Source organism: Chelonoidis abingdonii, chromosome 10, assembly GCF_003597395.2.
Source record: "Chelonoidis abingdonii isolate Lonesome George chromosome 10, CheloAbing_2.0, whole genome shotgun sequence".
Classification (NCBI taxonomy): domain Eukaryota; kingdom Metazoa; phylum Chordata; order Testudines; family Testudinidae; genus Chelonoidis; species Chelonoidis abingdonii.
In genome coordinates, this window is record NC_133778.1 from 68,496,117 (window position 1) to 68,522,309 (window position 26,193).

The 26,193-nt window shown below is 43.7% G+C and overlaps 1 protein-coding gene across 1 annotated transcript in view; it reads left to right on the plus strand.

The window, feature by feature from the left end:
• Positions 1–15,593: 15,593 nt before the first annotated feature.
• Positions 15,594–26,193, plus strand: part of MUC13 (mucin 13, cell surface associated) — a 35,966-nt gene continuing 25,366 nt past the window's right edge. Inside the window, exon 1 of the mRNA XM_075069832.1 lies at positions 15,594–15,651. Coding sequence (XP_074925933.1) covers positions 15,594–15,651 — 58 coding nt within the window. The remainder of the gene's footprint in view (positions 15,652–26,193) is intronic.

A 26,193-nucleotide genomic window follows, 5' to 3' on the forward strand; every position in this document is an offset into this window, starting at 1 on the left:
TACAACTATGCCTTTTATCTCTTTGCCCTTTTCCTTAATCGCCTTTGCGTCAAACAGATGACATAGAAAGCTGGTTGGGTTACTCAAAAACTTCTTGCCCCTGTTCATGACCAGAACTGCCTCAATGTATTTCAGCACATATAACTACAGTTGCAAGGCCAAAGGGATTGTAGCCACTGCTGAACTCTGTATACTCCTGATACACTTATTTCCCCCCCCCCAAATATATTCCAATTGCTTCCACAACAAAAACACTTATAAGCGGTGTAGCGGAGTCAATCCCCATCCACCCATACCTAGCTTTTCTCATTCCCCTTATTGACCAGTCTGCGTGTATTCCTTTCTTATCCCTTACAATCCCCCAAAGCATTAAGTCAGTAGAGGGTCAGGGTAGTTCCCTCTTTTGTTATTACCACAAGCTTTCCACCAAAGTTGCTGTGGGTAAGTCCGCATAGTCATACCTTACCATCATTAAGGGGCATGGTCCGAAGGAGCTCTGGGACCTTTCAACTGTTGTAGACACCATCACAGTTATGCTCTGTATTATATTGTTCCTTACAGAAGAAAATCAGCTTCCTCTGCCACCGCTAAGTATGGGTTACAGGGTTCTGTACAACCACTTATTTCTTATTCAGGAACCTTGTCCTTATTCTGCTTCTATTCCTTTGGCTGGTGTCGCTAATGCTTACTCCCTCAACAACAACACAAGACTCCTCTGTAACACATGTATCTAGCAAATAAAACAACTCTCCTTTCTTACCAATTATTACTCAAAACAGTGACCACCTAATCGCCTCCTCCCTCTCCCTCCCCCGGCCAAGAATGTGCTCCAACTCTCCCTCTATTATATAAGCTTAGCAAGAAAAATGAAGAAATTCCACATAAGGAACATCAGAAACAGCACAACAAAACCAAGAAGAAACCAGAGAGCAAGTACCATGCTACTGCAGCAAGCAGGCATTTAAATCTTACCCACAGACTGAATGTTATTTTTAACTCTAAATCTTCCAGAGGTGAGATCTCCTGACCCCGGACTAGGAGATGTTGCCATGTGCCACTCAGGGCTTACCCAGGGACACCTGTTGCCTGATCTATTGATTGTTTAGTGATTATGGTAGTGATTTTGTTTGCCCAATTAGCACTCTATAAGTTGGTAGGTTCTGGTCCCAAGATCAGGCCCGATATTATCGTAATTACTGGTTTTGCAGCCCCATAGGGCCTGGCAAGGACAACACTCATGGAAGACCTTCCAAAACTGTAAAAGTTTTATGATTACAATGATTAGTCCAATAAGTAAAACAATCCAAACAAGTGAGGTGATGAAATATAACGTTGTCAGCGTGACTGGCACCATCACAGGTATATACTTACTGTGTCCTTGGGGGACGCTCTAAAGGGTTAAGACATATCCAGTACAACTCCATCATGCTGATGAAGAACTCCCATGGCTGTACCTGAGACCACATGTTCTATAGGCCTCACTGTCCTTCATGCATATGTATGCATAGCTCTTCCCTCCTTTACCATATCTTAACTTCCTCACTCTAATAATATTGGGGTGCCAATATCATATAGGGTAGTATGTAGGAAATGTATGTATGTGTAGTACATTGGTTTGATGATGACGTTTTCATGCTCTGTTTTTTGTGGATTCTGGAGTAACTCTGAAGTCCAAAGCGAGACGTGCATGCTCGTGAGCAGATCGGGCAGACAAAGTCATTGGTGAGCGTCTTGATAGCTATAGCAGTAGTATGACGCTTTTCCCTTTCCACTGACAATCAACTATTTCTGTCCTCTTCAAAGGCTCGGAAAGCTCTGAGTGTAGTGGGTTGTCAAGCTGATCTATTTAACGCAGCCTTCTCAAGATCATCCGGTTTTATTGCACCAAAGTCTCTGCTGTTCTTGATGCTGTCCTTGTAGTGCTTGCTGGGGTGGCCTTGATTCTGATGTCTTTGTGTCAATTCTCCATAGAAAATTTGCTGGGGAGTCGATGTTCAGGCATCCTAATGATGTGTCCAATCCAGTGTAGTTGGGCTTTTATCAGCATGGCCTCAATGCTTATGGCATTTGACTTTTGGAGAACCTCCAGGTTGCTAATTTTGTCCTGCCAGCAGACTCCCACAATGGCGCGCAGAGACTGGCTATGGAAGGCCACTAGCTGTTTGATACGCCATTGTATAGTGTCCAGGTCTCACAGCCGTAGAGGAGAGATATGAGCACAAAAACATGATCACATTTTATTTATGTTGAGCGGGTTATGTTGTGGGATTTCAGGACTTTGTTACATAGCTTTCCTAATGACTGAGAAGCTTTCTGTATCCTGTTCGTGATCTCTTTGTCAAGAGATCCATCATTGGAGATGTTGCTGACGAGATAGGTAAAACTGGCAACTTGCTTTAGCTGGATTCCTCTAATGGATATGTTAGGGGATATGGCACAGAGCGGTGAAGATGATTGATGCAACACCACAGTTTTCTCCAGGCTGATTGTGAGGCCAAACAATTTTGATGCTTCAACGAAGCGATCTACAATGCATTGGAGATCTGTGTGTGTGTGTGTGTGTGTGTGTGCTAGGAGGGCGCAATCATCCACAAAGAGTGCTTCTCTTGGTGATAGTTCTGTTAATTTTGTTTTTGCTTTAAGCCTTATAAGATTGGCGACTCAGCCAGCATGTCTATATCTGATGTATATGCCTCTGTTGAGCCTGTTTGTAGCATGAGAACTTGGGTGAAGAAGAGGTTGAACAGTCCAGGGGCAAGGACATAACCTTGTTTGACTCCATTTGAAATTGGAAAGGAGTCAGTGAGATCTCCATTAAAAAGTACCTGACCTTTCATCTCTTCATGAAATAAACGAATGATCTTTACCAGTTTTGGTGGGCAACCAAGTTTGCTGAGGATCATCCATAATCCTTCTCTATTGACTATATCAAATGCTTTTGTCAGCTCAATGAAGACACTGAACAGATCCATGTTTTGTTGGATACATTTTTCTTGTATTTGCCTGGTACTGAAAATCATGTCTATGATGCTACGACCAGGTCTGAATCCACACTGAGTCTCAGATAGCCTAGTTTCTGAGACAGATGAAATCAGTCGGTTCAGGAAGACATGAGCAAAGATTTTTCCAGCAACAAATAGGAGAGAAAGCCCACAGTATTATCACAGACCATTTTGCTGCCTTTATTTTTAAATAAATGAATAATTGTGGCATCTTTGAAGTCTTATGGCATTTCGTCATTGTCCTAGATGCCAGTAAGGATCTTCTGGAGTGATGTTACCACAGATGCATATATTTGGACCTACAGATTTATATATTTCTGCCAGTATTCCATCTCTGCCTGAGGACTTCCCTGAGCTCATCATGCTGATTGCTTTTTCTATTTCTTCAAGTGAGGATGGAGAACCAAGATGGTGCTGTATATTAGTATACTAATTAGGCAAGGCTCAGTGACATATACATCAATTGTATTACTATGGTTACCTGTGGTTGAGTATCTGCTAATGTACCCCTCCAAAAATACTATGACTGGTACACACGGCCTTCATGCAGTTACCAATGAGCAGTTTGCAACACTTGTGGTTATTACAAAACAATAAACAAAATCTTGTGCCATCTTGTGATTTAAGGTCACTGTTAGTTTACTTATGCTATTTTATTGAGCAGCTACAAGGCCTATACTTATGCTAACTGCTGAAGCTATTATAGGTCTAAGTCTACAGGCCTCTTGCATTCCTGCTAATTCCTTACCTCTTTATCTTATGATCACAGCTATAATTGTTGTATGGTCTACAAGAGGAGAGCTGAAATCTTGGACTACAAAAAAGCTATGAAAAATCTTCGTTGACTCTTCAGGTGCAATAGAGGTTTGGATGCCAAAAGCGATAAAATCCAGCTACCATTCTAGCCTATGTAAGCAGAGTCAGGATGAGCCCTACCCTGACATCTGGTGGTGAATTATGGGGAGTGTGGAAAGGAATTTTAGGTATTTGCATTGGCACACTCACCCCACCTAGCATAGCCCACGGCAACCTGGGATGGTTATTTTGACAGCTCTGGGATCCCCAATTTCTTTATTCCTCCTGCCCCAGTAACAAGGTGTTGTCACCCTGATTATGTGAATGAAGAACTACGAGACTGCTTTATGACAGAGATGTCTCAATATAAATTAAGTGACACTTGCTAGGCAAGGGACATGGGTTCCAATTCCCAGTGAATGGAGAGAGGTTGGGGAGTGGTGTGTGTATTGATGGTATGGGCCCCTTTTGAGGGCCTGGAACACCAATTGCACATCCTCCTCTCCACTGTTAAAGAGTAGAGCTAATTTTGATTCCATTAGGAGTCCATCTAGAGGCTACAGAGCTGAATTCATGTTGGGCCAATGGTGCACCAGCACTGGGGCTCCCCTACTATGAGCTGAAATCACTAAAAGAGCTGAGCTGAGATCACTGAGTGCTGTGTTAACTAGTAGGGGAGCCTGAAGACCTATCGCTAAGCAGCTGGCAGAGTGGAGCAGTTTGCAGCATGTTGGAACAGCCCATGGAACAGTGAGCAGAGTGGAGCGGTTTGCGAGGACGGCTGGAGTGGCTCGTGGGTTGGCTGGAGGAGCAGCACAGCTAGTGTAGTGGAGCTGGTCGTGGTGAAGGCTGCAGCAGAACTCCACGGAGAGGCGGAGCAGTTGGCCTTGGCCACGTAAGGTGCCCCTTGCCACCCTGTGTGGGCCCCGCCACCCTGTGTGGGCCCCCCCCTCCGCATTTCCATCCAGGCTGAGGGGGGTAAAACTCTGCAGATAAACTTTTGAACTCTGGGGTGGCATTGACCAGAGACTTTTGGGTTGTTGGACTTTGGAGTGATTGGACTTAAGACCCTAGGGGGGAAAGGACATTGCCAAACGTACTTGGAGGTGGGGTTTTTTTGCTTATGGTTTGTGTTATAATCCTGTTTGTGGAGTTTCTCCAATGTGATGCTGCATTGTTTCCCTCCTTTATTAAAAGGACTTTGCTACACTCAGACTCCGTGCTTGCGAGAGGGGAAGTATTGCCTCCTAGAGGCGCCCGAGGGGGTGGTATGTAAGTGTCCCAGGTCCCTGGGTGGGGGCTAGAGCCGGTTGTGCATTGTGTTATTGAAACGGAACCCTTGGATACTGAACCCGGCCCTTGTTGCTGCCAACTCAGAGGGGCAGAAGGGTTACACCTATAAGAAATCACTGCATGAATCCAGATGCAACACTTGGACCTTTACATTTATTCCCTGAAAATGGACACCCATACTGCCATGGAATCAAAGTGACATAAAAGAGCTTTTTGAATAACGACGTGCAAGTGAATACCCAAGATGCTTCGCTAAAACTTGCCAATGAGCTCTAACCAGGGGCAGGGCCCCAGGAAATTAGGGGGGCCCCACAGGATCACCAGAACACCGGCTCCGCTCCTCCTTCCCCTTCCCCCAGCGCCATGTTGCCCGGCTCCTCCTCTTCCTCCTGAGGCCCCACCCGCAGCAAGGCCAGATGCTGGAGCTGTGTGGGTGAGCATGTTCCCCCTTCCCTCCCCCGCGGAATTGCCCCCCCAGCCCTCTCCTCCCCCACGTTTTACACATGGGTATAGTGAAACTCACAGAGGTTAAAGGAATTGCCTACACTCAAGCACAAAGTGAATCAACTATCACTGCTAGTTAGAGAACGCAGGAGTCCTGACTGCCAGTCTCCAACATTTACCAAGAGACAACACTGTTTGAATAAAAACCCTCATGTTTCAGCTATTACAATATTTGGCACTTAGGCAGAGTTCTCTGGCATAATACTGTATTATGCGTACAGACAACTGCAGCTGTCCACACTCACCTGAAACTACAGGCTCCAAAACTACTATCACGTGTATCAGCAGGGTTATTAATTCAAAACCAAACAATTTATGGACAAGATCACAACTTTAAGATAGCCACATTTTTAGTCCATTGAACCACTTAGTTTCATTCATATTTATATCTCTGCTGCCTATGTTATATTATTGTTAGATTCTTTGACATGGAAAGAGACACGGCTCCCAGCCTGAGCAGCTTACAATCTAGTATTTTCCCAATAAATATGTAGCTTATAGTTAGTGTTTTTAAACATCAAGCTGCTTTATAAAAGCTAAATAATTAATTCTCACTCCCTGCTGGGAGGTAAGTGAGTAAAAATAGTTTATGATATGGAAACTCAGACAATGCAAAGTTATGCAATAAGCAAAGTTCACCTAGCGAGGAAGAGAACTCATGTTTCTGGCTCCACTGCCTATATTCAGATGCTCTGACTACATCAGCTTCTAATCCACTTAAAAAGGAAAATGTACATATTGTATCTAAGTTAAACAGGAATAATTGATGTATTTAAAATCATTGCGTATTTCTCTTTATTAAACCAGTTACAATAAGACAGGTGGTTCTAACTCATTTAAAACAATCAAGGCACTAAAATAAAGTGCAGCTACTGTTTCCCCCCATAGCTGTTTTTTTTTAAAAGACTTCTCCAGCCGGCCCAGTACATTATATATAAGCTATCTAGGCTTGTCTCTGCTCCCTTCTCACCCTCACTCAGATTCATTCCTTCTCTATTTGAATGGGTCTTTTAGACAGCCAAAATTTCCCCTCTTTTATATATATACACACACACTGCTCCTTTGCTGCCTGTGTTTGTAAACAGACCTTCCCTTTTAGGCCCTCCCCCAACCCATTCCTTTCTCCTCCCTACACACATACATGGAGCTGCCCCTGCCCCACATTCATTTTTGGCCAACTGGGTGTTTGTCCTGCTTGCTCTTGCCAACTTATGATGGACAATGGCCCAGTTCTGCCAAAAAAATTTGTGATGTCTGGGGCAGAGCTTAAAAAGGGGACTGTCCTGGCCAAAACAGGATGTATGGTCACCTTATACTGTAGTAACAGCCCCCCAGGGAGCCCAGGCAGCTGTGGGGATCCCCGGACCCTCCACCTGCCCAGGTGAGGAGCTGAGGTGCCTGAGACCAGCTCCTGGCCCATGCCTCTCTCTCTCAGGGTGCGCCATCCCGGACATGTGGAGGTTCCAGGACTCCCCACAGCAGCCCAGCCTCCCTTGGCAGGTTGTACCACAGCCTGACTTCCAGTCAGGCCAGGAGGCAGGGCCATGGGGGTAAGGGGAGGATCAGGGGGAGGGGCCCCATGTTGGGGGGGGTGGAGGCCCCCCCAATATTCTTTGTGCCCAGGACCCCAATCAATCTTAATCCACCAATAGGTTAAAATATGTCTGTGGTGGTTGCATACTAGGTGTTCAGTTCCTACTGTGGTGAGGGCCATGTAAATACCTAGAGAGAGATTGTCCTTATGGACCTTACTGGCTATGCAATTCTTGCAGCAGTTCTGAATTCTTAGCCACAGAAGGCTGCTTGATACAGTCATTTATACGTTGATACCCTAGAGAGAGCCATTTTATAGCACTGCTGATGTCCTAGTGACATTCTGGCAAAAAATTGAAAAGAACAACGGGGTTCTGCAAAATGACTTGTTTAACTGAAATAAAGGGTCTATTTCATTATATCAGTTATTTCATTAACCTCCATCGTTGAATTTTTAATTTTTCTCAAGTTAATTTAATATCTTTTAATTCTCCTGGAAATGTAAAAGGCTGCAGAAAGCCACGTAAGTTGCTGAGCAGGCTTACCCATGTAACTAGGACAGACACTGTTGTGCTTAATGGTGAGTGTACAATAGATTATTACAGCGAATCTCAGTTTTGTACAGTAGCTCATCTGGGACCATCAAATACACTGTATGTCCTAAAGCAGCTTTGAACCCAGGTCTCCAGAAAGGTGAAAGAGGAAACCACTGACACACAGGACCAAAATCAGAGATGAGTCTAAATGAACCAGTGTCTTCTGAGAGTCAAAGTTGATGTAACTTGCACCTTGTTCTGCCCCATTCACTATGTATGATATATCTACTAGCCTGCCCCTTTCTTGCTCAACCATCCATTAAATTTACTTACTTAGATTCACACACACTCATGACACTTAACCACAAATATTTACTTAATGTATAAATGAAAGAAGGCCCCTGCCCTTACTTTAATTTACAGCTTCCTCAACACATAAGACATTTCAGGATTGAAAGCTTGATTAGTATCGTGGTCAGGCACCTTATCATGAATGATGAAATAAAGCCATTTACTTGGGACCTGTTGTAAGCTGTGATAAGTACAAATGAATAATGCCTATGCTCGATACAAAAATTAGTAACTGTTTCATAATAAACTACGATCATTCTTGCCCACCTTATCTTACCTTTGACACACACAAATTGGATTTGACTTTCAGGAAGTAATGTAAATTAATAAGAAGCATGAATTTTCTACTGCTCGAGTGAGTGGTAGTTTCTAGCATGTTACCACGTTCCTTTGAAATGTTGTGCAGCAGCTTGACACATGCCCTAGCTGTGTTGATTGGTTTGACTAATGGGTATTTCTTTCATAAATATCAAGGTGCTGCTGCATTCACCATACTTAATAACTGATTTAGAGCTATTGCTGATTCAGTGGCCTTCTATACACCAGACCCACAGCTACAAGCCAGTAGTAGGCTTGTAATGCAGCATGCACATTTGCTATTAATGATGTACATATATTCACACCACTTGTACTTTCTCTGAGGAAGTCTTACCATTGTGTTGCCCACCATAATGTCATGCTACACCAGCGCAGTGCTAGTGTGGCCACTAAAGTGAGACAGAGAGAGAGAGTGTGTGTGTGTGTGTGTGCGTGCACACGTGCACGCCTTCAATCCATTATTTCACAGAAGCACTTGTACCCTCTTGTGATGGGGCGGCCGCCCCACACTGGCCAGTAAGGGGTTAATAGAGCCCTAGGGAGGTGCCTCAAAAAGTAGCTAATAGCAGAGGGACTGTGAAAAACGGCCAATCAGGGCTCAGCAGGCCCAATTAAAAAGAGCCTCAGGGCAGAGCAGGGTCAGTAGCTGCTTGGAGTTTGAAGAGGAAAAACTGTTCTTGGAGTAGGAGATGGAGGAGTACAGGCCTATATGGCCCAGCTAGCTGAGCAGGAGCTGAATATATTCAGGGTCTTGCGGGAAGAGGTCACTAGAGGCTACAGAAAGCGAGAGGGGAAGCACAGCACCAGGACCAGGAGGCATGGGCGACAAGGACCCTGGAAAGGGAGAGTGCCTCTACTGGGACGGGAGACAGAAGCCTCAACCACAGATCAGGGAGAAGAAAAAGCCTGGAGAGTTCCATCTGTGAAGAGAACATGGAGGAGATGGGCATGTTGGGCCTGGGGGCAATAGGGACACCTACAGAGGGAATGCCCATACATGAGCTGTTTGGTGAAGGCTAGCCCAGGGATAGGGATAAGCAAGGAAAAGACAATGGCAGGCCCATGGCCAAGGGGAGGCAAAGGGCTTGCTTTTGGTGCCATGAGGAGGGCCATATAAAAAGACATTGCCCCCTTAGCAGAAGGTGAGATAAGAAATGGGTGCCCAGGAACCAGGCTAGGTCGGAAGCTGTGAAGAGAGATGTGGTGGTGAGCACCATGCACCTGGCAGGGAACTATCTCCCACATCCGACAGGGGGTAGTAGGGAGGCAATGTATAAGATGATCAGGACAGAGAGGACACAGACAGACAGACAGGAACCCGCACAGGAGCAGAACAGGCTGCAGTAGGAACTCAAACCCTGGAGGAGAGAGGTAGATTGCGCCTTCTAGTGGGTCACTTGAAACAGGAGAGGCAGGTCCTACGGACACAGCTGCATGGGAAGCAGGGAAAATAATAACCCCCTCCCAGGGTGGCTGGTATTGAGGGGGAGGGTGTGTGATGGGATGTCTGCCCTATGCTGGCCACTAAGGGGTTAATAAAGCCCTAGGGAAGTGGCAGGAAAAGCAGCCAATAGGTGAGCAGCTGTGAGGAGCTGCCAATCAGGGCCCAGCAGGCCCTTCTAAAAAGAACCTCAGGGCAGAGGAGAGTCAGTAGAGGCCTGGAGCTTGAGGAGGAAACACTGTGCCTGGAGCAGGCTGCATTGCTGTAGAACCTTGGACAGAGCAGTGCAGGCACAAACCTGGGGAGAAGAGAGAGAGCTCTGGATGGGCTGCTGAGACTGAGGAGTGTGCTGTGGCTGTAGGGAAGTGGCCTCAGGAAAATGTACTGATAGTAGAGACAAAAGGGTACAGAAGGAGGCTGCAGTCCACCAGGCCCCTGGGCTGGGACTCAGAATAGTGGGCGGGCCTCAGTCCCCACTCACCACTGGGGAAGTGGCTGGACTAGAAGCTAAACTCCCCTGGAAGTGGAGGAACATGGACGGTGCTATGGCCTGAGGGTTTCTGATGCTGTGAAAGGGGCTGCAGGTGGACTGTGGACAAGGAGTGATGGGGTGCAGACTGCAGATGGGGGTGTCATCCTCGAGATAATCCCCAGAATGACCAGGAGGAGGCGCCAGTCCAGCAGTGAGTGACGTGCTCCATGACACCACCGTATAGCAAAAGTCAGTGTTTCAGAGACAAATGGGCTTCCTCAAGATGTGACTGCATTAACAGAAAATGACAAGGCAAAAATAAAAATTGAGTTAAGTTTAAAATAATGTGCTAAAGGCCCCCCACTATCCAGGCCTTGAAGTGCATTCCTCCCAGAAATAATTTTTTTAATTTGCCTTATAAAAATAGTCGGGGCCAGATACTCGATTGATATACATTTGCATAGCCATCAAACTATGCCAATTTATACCACTAAGGATCTGCCCACACTTTTTCATAATCTTCCCTCTGATTCTAAGAGGATTGCACGTAGGACTAGATGGGACCTTGAGAGTTCATCTAGTTCAGGCCCCTGCACTCATGGTGGGACTAAGTATCTAGACCATTCCTAACAGGTGTTTGTCTAACCTGCTCTTAAAAATCTCCAGTGATGGAGATTCCACAACATCCCTAGGCAATTTATTCCAGTGCTTAACCACCCTGACAGGAAGTTTTTCCTAATGGCCAACCTAAGCCTCCCTTGCTACAATTTAAGCCCATTGCTTCTTGTCCTATCCTCAGCGGTTAAGAACAACAATTTTTTTCCCTCCTCCTTTTAACAACCTTTTATGTTCTTGAAAACTGTTACCATGTCCCCTCTTAGGGGACAAACCCAATTTTTTCAATCTTCCCTCATAGGTCACTTTTTGTAGATCTTTAATCATTTTTGTTGCTCTTCTCTGGACTTTCTTCAGTTTGTCCAAATCTTTCCTGAAATGTGGTGCCCAGAACTGGATACAATACTCCAGCTGAGGCCTAATCAGCGCAGAGTAGAGAAGAAGAATTCCTTCTTGTGTCTTATTTATAACACTCCTGCTAATACATCCCAGAATTATATTTTGTTTGTTTGTTTTTGCAAGTGTTACACTGTTGACTCAGATTTAGCTTGTGGTCCACGATGACCCTCAGACCCCTTTCAACAGCACTCCTTCCTAGGCAGTCATTTTCCATTTTGCATGTGTGCAACTGATTGTTCCTTCTTAAGTGGAATACTTTGCATTTGTCCTTATTGAATTTCATCCTATTTACTTCAGAACATTTCTCTAGTTTTTCCAGATCATTTTGAATTATAATCCTATCTTCCAAAGAACTTCCAACCCCTCCCAGCTTGGTATCATCCGCAAACTTTATAAGTGCACTCTGTGGCATTATCTAAATCATTGATGAAGATACTGAACAGAACCAGACCCAGAACTGATCTCAGCGGGCCCTCACTTGATATGCACTTCCAGCATGACTGTGAACAACTCATAACTGCTTGCTGGGAACAGTTTTCCAACCAGTTATGCATCCACCTTATAGTAGCTCCATCTAGGTTGCATTTTTCTGGTTTGTTTATGAGAAGGTCATGTGAGACAGTATCAAAAGCTTTACTAAAGTCAAGATATGTCATGTCTACCGCTTCCCCCCATCTACAAGGCTTGTTACCCTAGCAAAGAAAGCTATCAAGTTGGATTGACATGATCTGTTCTTGACAAATCCATGCTGACTGTTACCTATCACCTTATCTTGTAGATGTTTGCAAATTGATTGCTTGATTATTTGCTCCATTATCTTTCCGGGTACAGAGATCAAGCTGACTGATCTGTTAGTAATTCCCCGGGTTTTTCTTATTTCCCTTTTTATAGATTGGCACTATATTTGCCAATATATTTGGTGCTGTACTTCCTGCTTCACACAGGTAGCATTATGTCAAATACCATTGTATTTTTGGTAATGAATTCTGAGATCTTTTCTGTGAACCAGGAAGTGCCAGAAGGATCTCACATCGGGTGGAGGTGGGGAGGGGGGGAGAAACAGTGATAAAATAATCATTTAAGATTAACGCCTCTTCTGAATGCCCTCCAGAGCCTGGTTATTAAAGGTTTTTTATATCCATTTCCAGGATCAAATGGACACTGAGTGGTTAGAAGTCATATATTTAAAAGGCAAATGGCCTGACTTTCAGAGGTGTTGAGCAGCACTGAGCTATGGCTGAGGGGCACAGATCCTGAGGAAGTGTGTGTAGGGAGGTGGGGGAAACATGCAATTGAACTTCACCCTCTAAACTGGGCCTCCAAAGAGCCAGCTTCCTCCCCCCCCACACACACACCCCTTCCCTGTGGAGTCCTCAGCTTCAGTCACACCAGCATAGATGTGTAGGGGGAGAAAAAGCTATTAGGATCATGGTACAAAGTGATCCCTGCAGGAGGATGCTTCCTGCGATGGTTGGGGTGGCCTTTCTATCAGGCATCCCTCCTATTGTCTAGGGGAGGGGGGAGGTGAGAGGTTTTTCACTCTGATAACAACTCTGTTTTGGATCTGATCTCCATGGCTGACTATCAGTAAGCCACAGAGACTTGCTCTGGGCTCTGCAGATTCAGGCTCTCTGCTTGTTCAGAGCCTCCTTGACAACATTCGCCAACAGCATGTGAGAGATGGTCCAGCTTCAATCACTTTACAGGAGAGAGAAGGTCTCCTTAGGATTCTAGCTGTGCTCATGGCGCCAGACTTGGAAGGCTGGAGCTTCCTTATGGCTCAGTATCACAGGACACAAAAAAGAGACTGATTCCTCATTTGCTATACCAGCACTGAGGCTCTCTAAAAGATTTAAGAAAATCTATCAGAATAGAGCTGGCTGGTAAATTCCATCTCCCCCTGGAGAGGGGAATGAACTCTCCACCTACCCATAAATACTGTAAACACTTGTGTTTCTCCACTTTTGGATCCGGCTAGACACCAGGAGGCTGTGTGAGGGGGAAACCATCTAATATTCATAATTTTGAAACACTCACTCCTTCCCTTCCTATGATCATGAGTGACTCCTGAATACAGATGTTTCATAGTTTGGTGGCAATTAAAACATAGGTACAACCCCAAGATAAACAGTGAATCAAGCTGTATTTGTCTGCTCCTTCCCAGCATCACCCTCTTGGAATATCAAGAAGGCTGTGCTGTGATCCCAGGCCACAAAAACATTATCTTGTGTGTGTGTGTTAAGAGTGTTGCTACTATGCACATCACATACCTAACACAAAACCACAGCAATGAAAGGGGAAGGCATCTAACACAACACATGCCTGTTACTGCTCCCATCACAGAGACACATCTGACTGCTAGAACTATCACGCTATATCATACCACAGCCATAACTCTGTCCCAATTGTGAGGCCAGCCTTTCACAGCACTCCCGTCCCCAGACTCCCCACTACCATAAACAGCCAGCTTACACACACTCTGACTCTCTCTCACACACACATACAAACACACGTACATACGTTTGGGGAAGAAGGTGCTGGATGGCAATTTCTATGTTCTTATCATGGCAGTAGACGGGCCTTGTGTACTTTGCCCCTCTCGGCAGAGAGCTAGTCTTCAGCTCTATACACCTGCCAGGCCAGAAGATTTAGTTGGCTGGAACTCTGCTCACCAGTCTAGGGGAGGAGAGGAAAGCCCAGCTCTGGTCAGCTTTATTTAAATGAATTATAATATTGCTTACCCATAATTCCATCTACTGCGTTTGGTTGGAATACCTTTATGCTTTGACTGTATGAGTGAGAATAGATTCTTCTTATTACTGTGTTCTTGGAAGGGCATAACATGCAGGTGAGGACCTAGAGAGAGTGAGCCACCCTAACTTCATGGGAAGTGAACTAAGGTTTGGTAATGAAACTCAGGCTTACCAGGGAGGAGAGCTTTGTTCTAAAGGTCGAGAGCCAGAGTCCTAGTTTGCTCTGAGTCCCCCACTGGGAGACTGCATCCTGTAGAGCATGAATCTGCAGGAGTTGGCCAAACTGGCCTGTGGTGGCAGCAGCAGGAAAGAGCTGACTTTGCAGTGAGGCCCAGCCAGACAAATGTCAATGATGCAGAGCTGACTTTGCAGCAAGTCCTGACTGGAGCAGTAACAACAGTGATGCAGAGATGTACATGCAGCAACCTGACAGAAAGCAGCAATGCTGAGCTGACTTCACAGAACCCCAGCCCAGCAGGCTGGTGAAAGCAGAGCTGATATTACAGAACTGGACATATAGATGCCCACTGGAACAGAACCTGGCAGAGTGGTTCTCTGGACTGGAACAGAGGTGGAGGTAAGTCGCTCCTTGATGCCCCTTGACTGTCACTAATGGGACTCAGGAGTAGGGTTTTAGGCAGTTGGGGTTGGGGCGGGACTAAAATTTGTGGACCTCCGTATGTCAGACAATTATTATTAGAATGGGGCGGGGGTGGGGGGAGCAAACTCCTGATGCTCTGATTTGGGTGGCTCTGTTTCATTTATGTAAATATATAGAGGAGTTTCATGAATCTAGTGATTGCTTGTCCCCTTTTCCCCCCAAATAAACAGACCCTTGTGGTTTCATGTTCCCAAAGAAATCGGAGGGCTTACGCATACGGAAGAGGCACCTGCAAAGGAGACCAAGGACGTTACATTTTAATTGCCCAGAGCAAGTAATAGAGCTACGACTCTGACTCAGCCCTCGAGCCTTAGCTTTATTTATTCTTAGGAAAGGCCTTCTAGACAGATCGAACCCAGCCCTGACAGAAGGGTTACAGGCCTAGCAGAGCAACTTTCAACAGCAGCGAAGAGATTTATAATTGACCCCTCAGTCATTTATGTCGACAGTTGCTTATGCTGACACTTGCCTTGCCAGGAATTGAGGATAAAGAGTGTTTATTTTGCAAATCTGCTTTGTTCAGGCTCAGTTCAACGCCCATTTCTGTGGCTTCCAAACTCCAGCTGTTTTCTGTTACCTTTTACTTTTCTGAACTGAAATGTACATCTTGGCCTAGAATTTGTATCCCACTGAGCATATGGAAAGAATCATTTGCTTATATGACTAATGCAATTATGAGCTGAGGCTTAAAGTGCCGTCATTTTACAGCAAGTTAATTGTTGGTATTAAGCAAGCTAGCATCATTCTGTCTCAAAGTCTAAAGAGGAAGCTCAAACAAATTAACATCATCCATTTGCTGCCATTTGCAATTCTGACGTCAGTTAGAGGCTGAACTCTGTACCTGTTAGAACAATCTTAAATGAGCAGACATTAGGAGAGAAACCACTTCCTCGTAGGATTACCTGAGAGCAGCCTCAAAAATGACGGGCTACGTATCTCTCGCCCTTCTGCTTAGCTTTGCTTTCTGTGCCGAGAAAGGTAAGAAACGCTATCTTCTATTCTGGGACTTTTAAATAACAACCCAATTCATCTACACAGGGAATGGGTAACATTTTCCTAGTGGTGCATCTACTAAGGTGGTTCCTAAAAGAATGAAATATTCAGCAGAAGAATGGTTACATTTCAATGCTTCTAGTTTCTGATTAATGAAGGGGTGGAAAAATTTAACCGACACCAAGTTTTACCTAGTCGCAGACCCAGACAAAAACGTTGTTGTTTTGTGATTAAATTGATTATACGCATAAAGTTGAGATCTGTTTGCATGACCTATGTACCGGAGCCTGGTGATTAAGCCCTCATTAGAAAAGATAAGAAGCAGGGCTATTTTCATCAGTAAATGAGTAACTATTCCATTTCAGCTTCAGGAGAACCAGGTGCTGTAGGTGTCCTTTATTTCAGCAAAACACTTAATCCCCGAAAGAATTACTTCACAAAAACCAGCTCCACGCCAGCCGATTCACATAGGATTTGATCCTGTCCCGTTGAAGTCAATGGGAGTTTCGTTGTTGAGTTTGAAGGCATGAGATTGGGTATTGGTATCTGATAGCCAGGGTTAAGTCTAGTAAAGTATCAAATCAGCAAAAGCCAGGAATATGCCAAGTGAAAGCTGAGTCAATCTTTAACTTACTTGATTTGACTCAAGCATTGCCACTGATACAATAATAAGACAGAGCAACAGTCTTAATTCCTTCCTTCCTGATTTTTTTGTAATGCAGGAGTACATTCAGAAATGGGGGAGGGGTGGGAAAGAGCAGACGCTTGGATGGCAGCTGTCTGAAGGTCTTCACAGCTTTAGAGCAATGTGAGGGGAGTTCACAAGCTCAGTAACTATAGCGATACACACACAATACATTAGATAAACCAGTCATTGTGACACATTCATTTCTCCCAATGCCATCGAAAATTGCTTTGAGATCTGCTGATGCAAAGTGCTGCATAACAGCTGGTGCTATTATTATTATTTCCAGTTGCACTCGCAACGAATTAGGCACTGTATGAACATGAATAGCATACAGTCCAATGACCTATATATATTAGAAACATGGAGACATAGGAACTGCTGTGCTTGTTCCCAAATCTTTCATTTTTAAATGAAAATCCTTTGGAGTTGTTTGTGGGCAGCAATACCGCATGCATAGGTGTCGTCTTTTTGCATTTCTGGGGGTGCTCGACCCTTGCTTCGCCCCAGGCCCCGCCCCCACTCCACCTCTTCCCCCAAGTCTCCACCCGAGCCCTGCCTCTTCCCACCCCCACTGGCCTCTTGCCCCATTCCAACCCCTCCCCTGAGCACGCCCTTTCCTCACTCCTCCGCCTCCCCCTGAGCACTTCCTGCATGCCACTGAACAGCTAATCCGCAGTGGATAGGAGGGAGGATCTGATTGGCAAGCATGCAGGCAAAGCAGTGGGAAGCCGTTGTCATTTCTGTAGCTAAACATATGATTTCAGTCTCCATGGCTGTCCATGTGGCATTGTGTTTTAGCCTTAAATTTACCTTTAAATATGTAAAACCTTCTCCACCCTCGTGGGGTATAGAGTAGGTTTATAATGGAAATGCTGCCCCAAACTTTGTCTGCAGTGGCTGGTGCTGATAGCACATGGGTATGTCCTTCCTTCAGGTTAAGGTTAATACATAGCAAAGTGAATCTTGTAGAGAATGCAAAATACCTGTTCTTTGGGAATTAAGCCAACCAACCTCAAACCTAATCTAATTCTGTTCCTGTTGACCTCAGATGGCTGCTCATTAAAATAAGGGGCTGAAACTGACTAGTACTGGCTATATTGTTGACAAAACCTATGTTAAGCCCCCTGTCATGTTAATCAAGTACATTGACCCGTTCATTCCATGGTCATTTCAAAATAAAGGCCTGTTCTTACAGAAGTTGTATTTAGCTTCAATCTGCGCAGAGTCTGTCTCTTGCTCAATATATATTTACCAGATTGTTGTAGTGAAGTTTGCATTTTAGGATTTCTTTACTGATTTATAAAACTTCTGTCTATCCATACCTTCCCCAGCTCCAAGAGTTGAGCCGAAGAAATGGAAGGTAATGGTGCCGATAGTGCCACACAATATCTGGTAATTTAGAGAACTCTATTATTTCAACCTACAGTTACATTTACTTTAGATGTTAACACTGACAACAATCTCAGGATTTGTTCCCACAGATGTCCCTTAGTGGTTTCAATAAATATATATTATTGCAACTTGTGATAACATTTAATTTACATGTTAATCTTTGGGATATTAACATAGCAAATGGACAAGAACATCACATCTCCCATTTTTAAGGAAATTAACTTTCATGGGCTATTTCTCTGAGTTAGGATCAGAAAAGCAGGAAGAATGGAATTAACTGATTAGTAGGCTTGGAAGGATTACATTTTTATTGCTAAATGTTGGTAAACATCAATTTCACCATAAACAGACAAACCAGAAAAAATATGTCCTTCTATACTTATTGAAATTTACAGTTAAGCAAAGTTAAAAAAAAAAAAAAGCTACTTGAGAGCTTCTTAGAGTTTAATATAAGAATATTTACTTAATATATTTTAATACATGATGTTAACAGTGTGTTTTCATGGTTTATAAAACTTTCACTTATTTAATCTTACCACCTGCTGTCATTAGAAGTTATTTTGACACCCCCACATTATTTCCAAAAACTGTGAAAACTTAAATTGATCAAAAATGTTAAAAAGTTTAAAAATAAACACCTATATTATATAGCAAAATTATAAAAAAAAATTGAAATCTGCCACCCTTATTGATAAGTATTAAAAACATCCGTCGCAAATATATTTCTACTGAAAAATTGTAAATAATGCCAGTGATGATTTAATTGTTGTGTAGAACCAACAGACCAGCAGAGGATATTAAACAGATACTGTCCATTTGAAATTTAGTTAATTTATAAAATACATTTAAAGGGAGCTTCAGGTCCCAGAATCCTTCCCTGGCGTCCTCATTCAATTACCTCCCCAGGACTCTGTCTCTTTGTCCCAGTCTATATATCCAGCCAGTCCCATTTTTTATCTCAATCCCTGGCTCCCCTCCACAAGAATTCAGCCTGAGACAGTTACCCAGCATGGAAAATTTCAAGCCGAACAGTTGAAGTTTGGCAAAGTATACAAGCAATTGAAAACAAGGTCCTGTGATAGAAGCGTTTAGCAACTTTAATCAGAAGAGGTGCTACCTGCTCTGCCTATAATACGAGGCTTAAAGGAAAGAGGAACAAATATGATGCTGTAGAAAAATAATCATTGCTAATAAATAACACTCAGTCGGTTGGTAACATTTATTTAGCTAATTATTAGTGTTGTGGGAGACTTTGGAGCCCCAGTCAGGGACCATGAGCCTACAGTGGTAGGCGCTGTACAGCAACAAAAACACCATCCAAGCCCCCCAAAAATGTACAATCTCAATGGTGATGATCCAGCAAATAGCTGGTGAATTTCACCCTGGGTGCTTCATCTTCTAGGTTTTTCTCTCTGGGGCCCAATGGTGGCTTTGGTAATATTATACCAAAGCATAGATATATTTACGTTAAAAGTTAGCTTTAACATAACAAACAGCTAAGGAAATCACATGTCCCATTGCTCAGAAGTTAAAATTCCCATGGGTGATTTTTCCCTGACTAAGGATCAGACCTGAGGTCTATATATAGGTTATGTTTTAATCAAAGTGTCACGCTGAGTTTTGAAATTGAGGAGGCATAGTAGAGATTGCTCACTCTGAGGCTTAAAAGCACCAAGCACAAATATGATGTAGACAAATAGTAATTACTAATAAATAATATATTTATTTGTTATATTCATAAAACTGTGGAGTAGCTGGTGAATTTCACCCTTGGTTCTGAAGGTTCCAGGTGGTGTTCCCATGGATATCCCTTTGGGATTTAGATAAATTTGTTCTAACAATACTTGTTATCTTTTGGAGCCTAAGCATGATAACTGGGCTAGACCATTACATCTCCCAATTGCTAGGAAGTTAAAACTCCTACGAGCTATTTGCCTGAGTTATGTCCGTGGATCTCATACATTTACCACGCTGTTGTAGTGGTGTGGATATTTGTTTTCTTTGGTTCATCAGGGCAACTCCAAGAAGGCTACGGCCCTTTGGGGTGTGCCAAGCTGCTGCTGAACACATAGCGCTGACAATCCCAGGGTTTGTTCCTTTTGATGCCCCCTAGTGGTTTCAATGAATATATCTTATCCTATATCTGTGCCACTGCGCAATGCAGAATTTTGCAGAAATTAACGTGTGCAGAGATTTCTTCCCCCCCACAGAAATGGGCTGTAATGCTGCTAGCCACCACAAGGGCCGACTGAACCCAGCAGAGCCCAGCTTGCACATAGAAGACACTGCTGGGGGGAGAGGGAGGGAACTAGAGGGTTTCAGGCAGCTGCAGTTCCCAGCATGCCCTGAGGGAAGGAGGGGCAGTGCACAGGAAACTGTGCAAGCCTGGGACCAAGCATCAGGCTGTTTCTCCCTCTGGAACCCTGGGCTCTGGGGGAAGAAGGGGGCAGATGTCTAGGCTGGGCTCAGGGAGGCATGGCTGGGCTCGGGGGTGTTGGTTGTGGTGGGATCACAGAAACAGGAACTGGGTTGTCATAGGGTTTCTTTAGCTGTCTACTCTTGTGAGAATTTTTGTGTGTGTCTGTATTTTTACAGACATACTGGCTGGCAGGTATTTTGAAATAAATTACCAAAATAATTGACCTGGCATGACTACATAGCATATACCAAAATGTGACTATATATAGCATATATATATAGCATTTAACATTTGCAGAATTTTAAAATATTGTGCGCAGAATTTTTAATTTTTGGCAAACAATGACCCCAGGTGTATAACGTGGTAACAATCAATGTATATGTTAATAGTTGGGACAAGAATGGCAAGAACAGCACATTTTCCATTTGCAAGGAAGTTAAAACTTTCATGGCAGTTTTCTGAGTTTGCGCCAGGCCTGGGCCTGGTCTACACTACGCTTTTATACCAATTTTAGCAGTGTTAAACCGATTTAACGCTGCACCTATCCACACAACAAGGCCCTTTATATCGCTATAAAGGGCTCTTTAAACCAGTTACTGTACTCCTCCTCGATGAGAGAAGTAGCGCTGAAATCGGTATTACCATATCAGATTAGGGTTAGTGTGGCCGCAAATCGACGGTATTGGCCTCCGGGCGGTATCCCACAGTGCACCACTGTGACTGCTCTGGAAAGCAATCTGAACTCAGATGCACTGGCCAGGTAGACAGGAAAAGCCCCGCAAACTTTTTGAGATGTTTCCTGGTTTTGCCAGCATGAGCTCTGATTAGCACGGTGGCGATGCGTCCAAATCTAAAAAGAGCCTCCAGCAGGACATTACGGCGAGATACTGGATCAATCACTGTATGGCGGAGACAATCTGTTCATCGAGCTCCGTTACAGAAGACGAAATGCCAAAAGCATTTGAAAAAAACTCACAGGCTATGAACAGAGTCCACAGCACAGTGCTAGTTACAAGCATAACGGAAAGCCAAAGAATCAAATTGGAATGCTCAGTGAGAGGGGAGCGGGGACTGAGGATTCCAGCTATCCCACAGTCTCTGAAAATCATTTGCATTCTTGGCTGAGCTCCCAATGCCTGTAGGGTCAAACACATTGTCTGGGGTGGTTCACAGGTGATATCTCATTCAATACCCCCTCCCCCCCATGAAGAAAGGGGGAAAAATTTGTTTCTTGACTTTTTTCAATGTCACCGTATGTTACTCTTGCATGCTGCTGGTAGACACGGTGCTCTGGCACTGGATAACAGCTCCTTCCTCTCCCTTTCCCTGGTGGCAGATGGTATACGTCGATTAGCGTAGACGTGAGCTGTCCTCGTTCACTCCGTGAGTGCTCCTGGCTGCCTCAGGTGGAGGTTGGGCCGGGCAGCGTGGGTAAGAATGTAGACTCCCGGTTATCTCCCAGCAGATGGTACAGAAGGGCTGGTAACCGTCCTCATCATAGCAACTGGGGGCTGAACTCTATTAGCCCTTCCTTCATGTTTAAAAAAAAGATTCTGTACCTGCTGGACTACCATAGCAGTGGGATTGGCTCCCCACCGTTAAGTTTACTTCAAGAGAGCTGGAGGCTGCCTCCCTCATTTATCATTAAAAAGTCAGTGTTTCTTATTCCTGCATTCTTTATCTTCATCACACAAATGGGTGGACCCTGCAACGGTAGCCCAGAAGGGGGAGGAGGAAGCATGGGTGGGTTGTTGCAGGGGGTACCTCCGTGAATGAGCACCATCTATTTCTGTTTTTTGGGGATCTGACTAGGAGGCTGTGCTCTCTGTCTCGGTACAGGCCTGGTTCCTGGTACACGCTTGCCCCCATATCAGCAGGATTGACTCTATTTTTAGATACAACATAAAGGAGGGAATGACCCGGGGGTCATTCCCATTTGTCTTTGCGCTCCCAGCCGACCTCAGCGAAGGTCAGCCAGGGCACCATGACAGCAGCAGACGGTACAGAACAACTGATAACCATCATCTCATCGCCATTTATAATGGCACGCAGATGGTACAGATGACTGGTAACCGTCTCCGCTACCTTGCAAAGGCAATGAATGCTGCTGTGTAGTGCTGCAGTACCGCGTCTGTCAGCGGCATCCAGTACACATACGGTGACAGTGACAAAAGGCAAATGGGCTCCATGGTTCCATGCAATGGCGTCGCCAGGCATCAGGAAAAGGGTGCGAAATGATTGTCTGCCGTTGCTTTCACGGAGGAAAGAATGAGTGACGACATTTACTCTGAATCACCTGCAACACTGTTTTTGCACCATCATGCATTGGGATCTCAGCCCAGAATTCCAATGGACGGGGGAGACTGCAGGAACTATGGGATAGCTATGGGATAGCTACCCACAGTGCAATGCTCCAGAAATCGACACTAGCCTCGGTACATGGACGCACACCGCCGAATTAATGTGCTTAGTGTGGTCACGTGCACTCAACTTTATACAATCTGTTTTACAAAACCGGTTTATGTAAAATTGGAATAATCCTGTAGTGTAGATGTACCCCTGATGTCAATATATACTTACTAGGATGTCATAGTGTGGCTTGCATTTAAAGATTTGTTTCTTCTTTTATAATAAATACCCAGGACACCCCAGCTATGCCAGGTAAGCAGGAGGAATGGAACTGATGGATGAATATGAATCTTAAACTCACTATCAAAAATATTTTGCTATAGAAAATAATTGGAAATAATAAATGATACTGATGATGATTTAATTGTGAAGACCCAACAGAGGAGCTGATGTCAATTTGAAATTTAATCAGTTTATATAATGTGTTTAAAGGAAGATTTAGGTCTTCTGTGAAGAGCCAGCAAATAGCTGGTGGTGCTTCACGTTCTGGTTTTTTGTCTCTGGTCCCAGTGATAGGTCCGATCAATGTTATACCAACGCATAGATACATTTATGTTAAAAGTTAACTTTAATGTAAAAAAGAGCCAAGAAACTCACGTGTCCCGTTGCTCAGAAGTTAAAATTCTCATGGTGACTTTTCCCTGAGTGAGGATCCAACACAGATATATATGTACAATATTAACATTCACATAACAAACTAAAAAAATTACATCCCATTGCTCAGAGGTTCAAATTCCCATGGGTGAATTTTTTCCTGAGTAAGGATCAGACCCATAGTCTATATTTAAATTATATTTTTCTCTGTCACATTGAGGTTTGAATTGTTAAGTCATTTACTCTCTTACTAGAGCACCACTACCACATTTTCCCCAGCTCTGAAGTCAGTGGTAGGCATACAAGAGATTGCTCAGTCTGAGGCTTAAAAGCTCAGGAACAGATACGGTGCAGACAAATAGTAATGACTAATAAATAATATATTTCTTTGTTGTATTCATAAAATGGTGGAGTAGCTGATGAACGTCACCTTTGGTTTTGAAGGTCCCAGGTGCTGTTCCCACAGATGCTCCCTAAGGATTTAGATAAATTTGTCCTAACAAAACCTTTTACCTTTTGGAGTCTAGGCATAAATAGCACGAGAACATCACATCTCCCAGTTGGTAGGACGTTAAAACTCCCATGCGCTGTTTGCCCGAGTTATGATCAGAGCCGATGTCCATAGATGTCAGACATTTACACTGTCCGTGGGTATTTGTTTTCTATGGTTCATCAGCTGCAGCTCCAAGAAGGCTACAGCCCTGTACGTTGTCTGCCGAGCTGCTGCTGCTTGCTGAACACATGGCGCTGACAATCCCAGGGTTTGTTCCCTCTGATGCCCCCTAGTGAATTCAATAAATATATCTTATCCTAAGGTTCTAGTGATGTGATCTTCGTTTTCTTTTGTTCATCAGCTGCAGCTCCTACAGCTGCATCAGGTAGATTTCTGTAGTGTTATTCTGACAAATAAATTTTGCCGAATTTTAATATATTGTGCACATAATTTTTAATATTTGGATGCAGAATTTTTAATTTTAGCACAGAATGCCCCCAGGAGTATAATGTCATAATATTCAATGTGTATGTTAATATTTGGGACATTACCATAACAAAAGGACAAGAAGAGCCCATCTTCCATTTGCAAGAAAATTAAAACTTTCATGGCAGTTCTCTGAGTTTGATGTCTATATATATTTACTAGGATGTCATTGTGTTGCTTGCATTTAAAGATTTGTTTCTTATTTACAGTAAGTACCACTACCTCGGCACCCACCACTACCCTGGCACCCACAACTATGCTAGGTAAGCAGGAGGAGTGGAACTGATTGATAAGTATGAATCTTAAAATCACAATCAAAAATATTTTGCTACAGAAAAGAATTGTAAAATATAACTAAGAGTGGTGATGATTTAATTGTGAAGACTCAACAGAGTAGCTGATGTCAATTTGGAATTTAGTCACTTTCTAAAAGGCGTTTAAAGGAAGCTTTCAGGTCTTCCATTTTCATCACCCTCTAGCAGTGGGACACCCACACAAAGAATGGGGATGGAACTGACTGTCTGACTCTACAGGGGAACCACTGACACAGGCTAGACACAACAGGATATCAACTGCCCGAAGTAAAGAAACTGACTAAATGGAGAAAAATAGTTTTTTCCCCTCTAATCTCTCTGTTAAAGCCATTTTGCAAATAAAGCACGTAGCAAGTTTTTTTCAGGTAGAAGAATGTTTTAAGTAGATGGAAGTTTTTTTAAAAAATCCATAGTTTTACTTAAACACATGGCGCTAGAAAACTTGGGTGTTGAAAAATAATGGTAAATAAAACGTACAACTTCTGATGATATTATGGTGAATAGCCAGCACATTTGCTCATGATATCAAAGAGCACATTACCCACTTGAAATCCAGTCAATTAAAAACATGACTTTACAGTAATTTCGGAACCTATATAAGTCCCTGTGCCACCTGGCCAAATTCTCTGCAGTTAAATTGTGTTTCCTGTGTTTTCCTCACCCTGTAGTAGTGTGAGACCCATATAAACAGAAGGAGAAACTTTTTATGCCGGGGAAATAGTGACACTGACTATACACATGGTGCTGTCAAATATAAGAAATAAATAAACTAAACAGAGAAAACATTTCCCCCTGTTCTAGTCTTTCAGTTGTAGCCATCTTGTAACTATAGCAATTAACATGTTTGTCAGCCAAGAGCAAGATTTTTAGGCTGGAGGAGATTCCTTTAATAATATGGATATTTATTTCTATGTATGTCTGTTGAAGGGGTCCCTGGGTGAGTATGTGTTTACTGGACTGTGGTTGTGTGGTTTCTATTAAAAGGTGACAGAAATCATACATAGGAGGTATGTCCACCACACCTTCCTCAGTTGCAAGAGCTAAGGAGAAGGAATAAAAATGTCAAAGGCATAAAAACACCAGGCACAATTATGATTCTGTGGAAAAGAATTATTAGCATGAATAAGAGCGATAATATCATTGTGGTAAGTCAACACAGTACCTGGTGAATTTCATCTCTGGTGCTATAGAAGCAGGATTTTGTTCCTGCTCAATCTCCCTTGTGGGTTTTGATAAACATACTGCCACGAACCTGGTCACAGGTACTTTAAATGTTTACACTTGGAACATAAGCCTAACAAATAGACAGGCACATCACATCTCTCACTTTTTAGGGAGTTCTAATTCCCATGGGTTACTTGCCTGGGATAGTACGTATGTAACAATCAGAGCTGGTCTCCAGAGATGTCATGTAGTTAGCTCTTTGGTAGGAGGTTCTGCTGCAGCTTTCACAGCTATGTCAGGTAAGCAGAAGGAATAGGAGTGGAGTGGGGAGTAATATACCTGATGTTTCAAAGCATCAGGCACAGCTATGGTGTTGAAGAACAATTATTATTACTGATCAACTCATCGTGGGGCACTAACATGATCTGCAACGTGGCTATGGCCCTGTGGGCTGCAATGCTGCTAGTTGCCACAAGGGGCTACTGAATCTCGCAGAGCTCGCAATAGAAGACATTGCTGCAGGGTTGGGGAGGGAACTAGAGAGTTCCCAATAGCTGCAGTTCCCAGC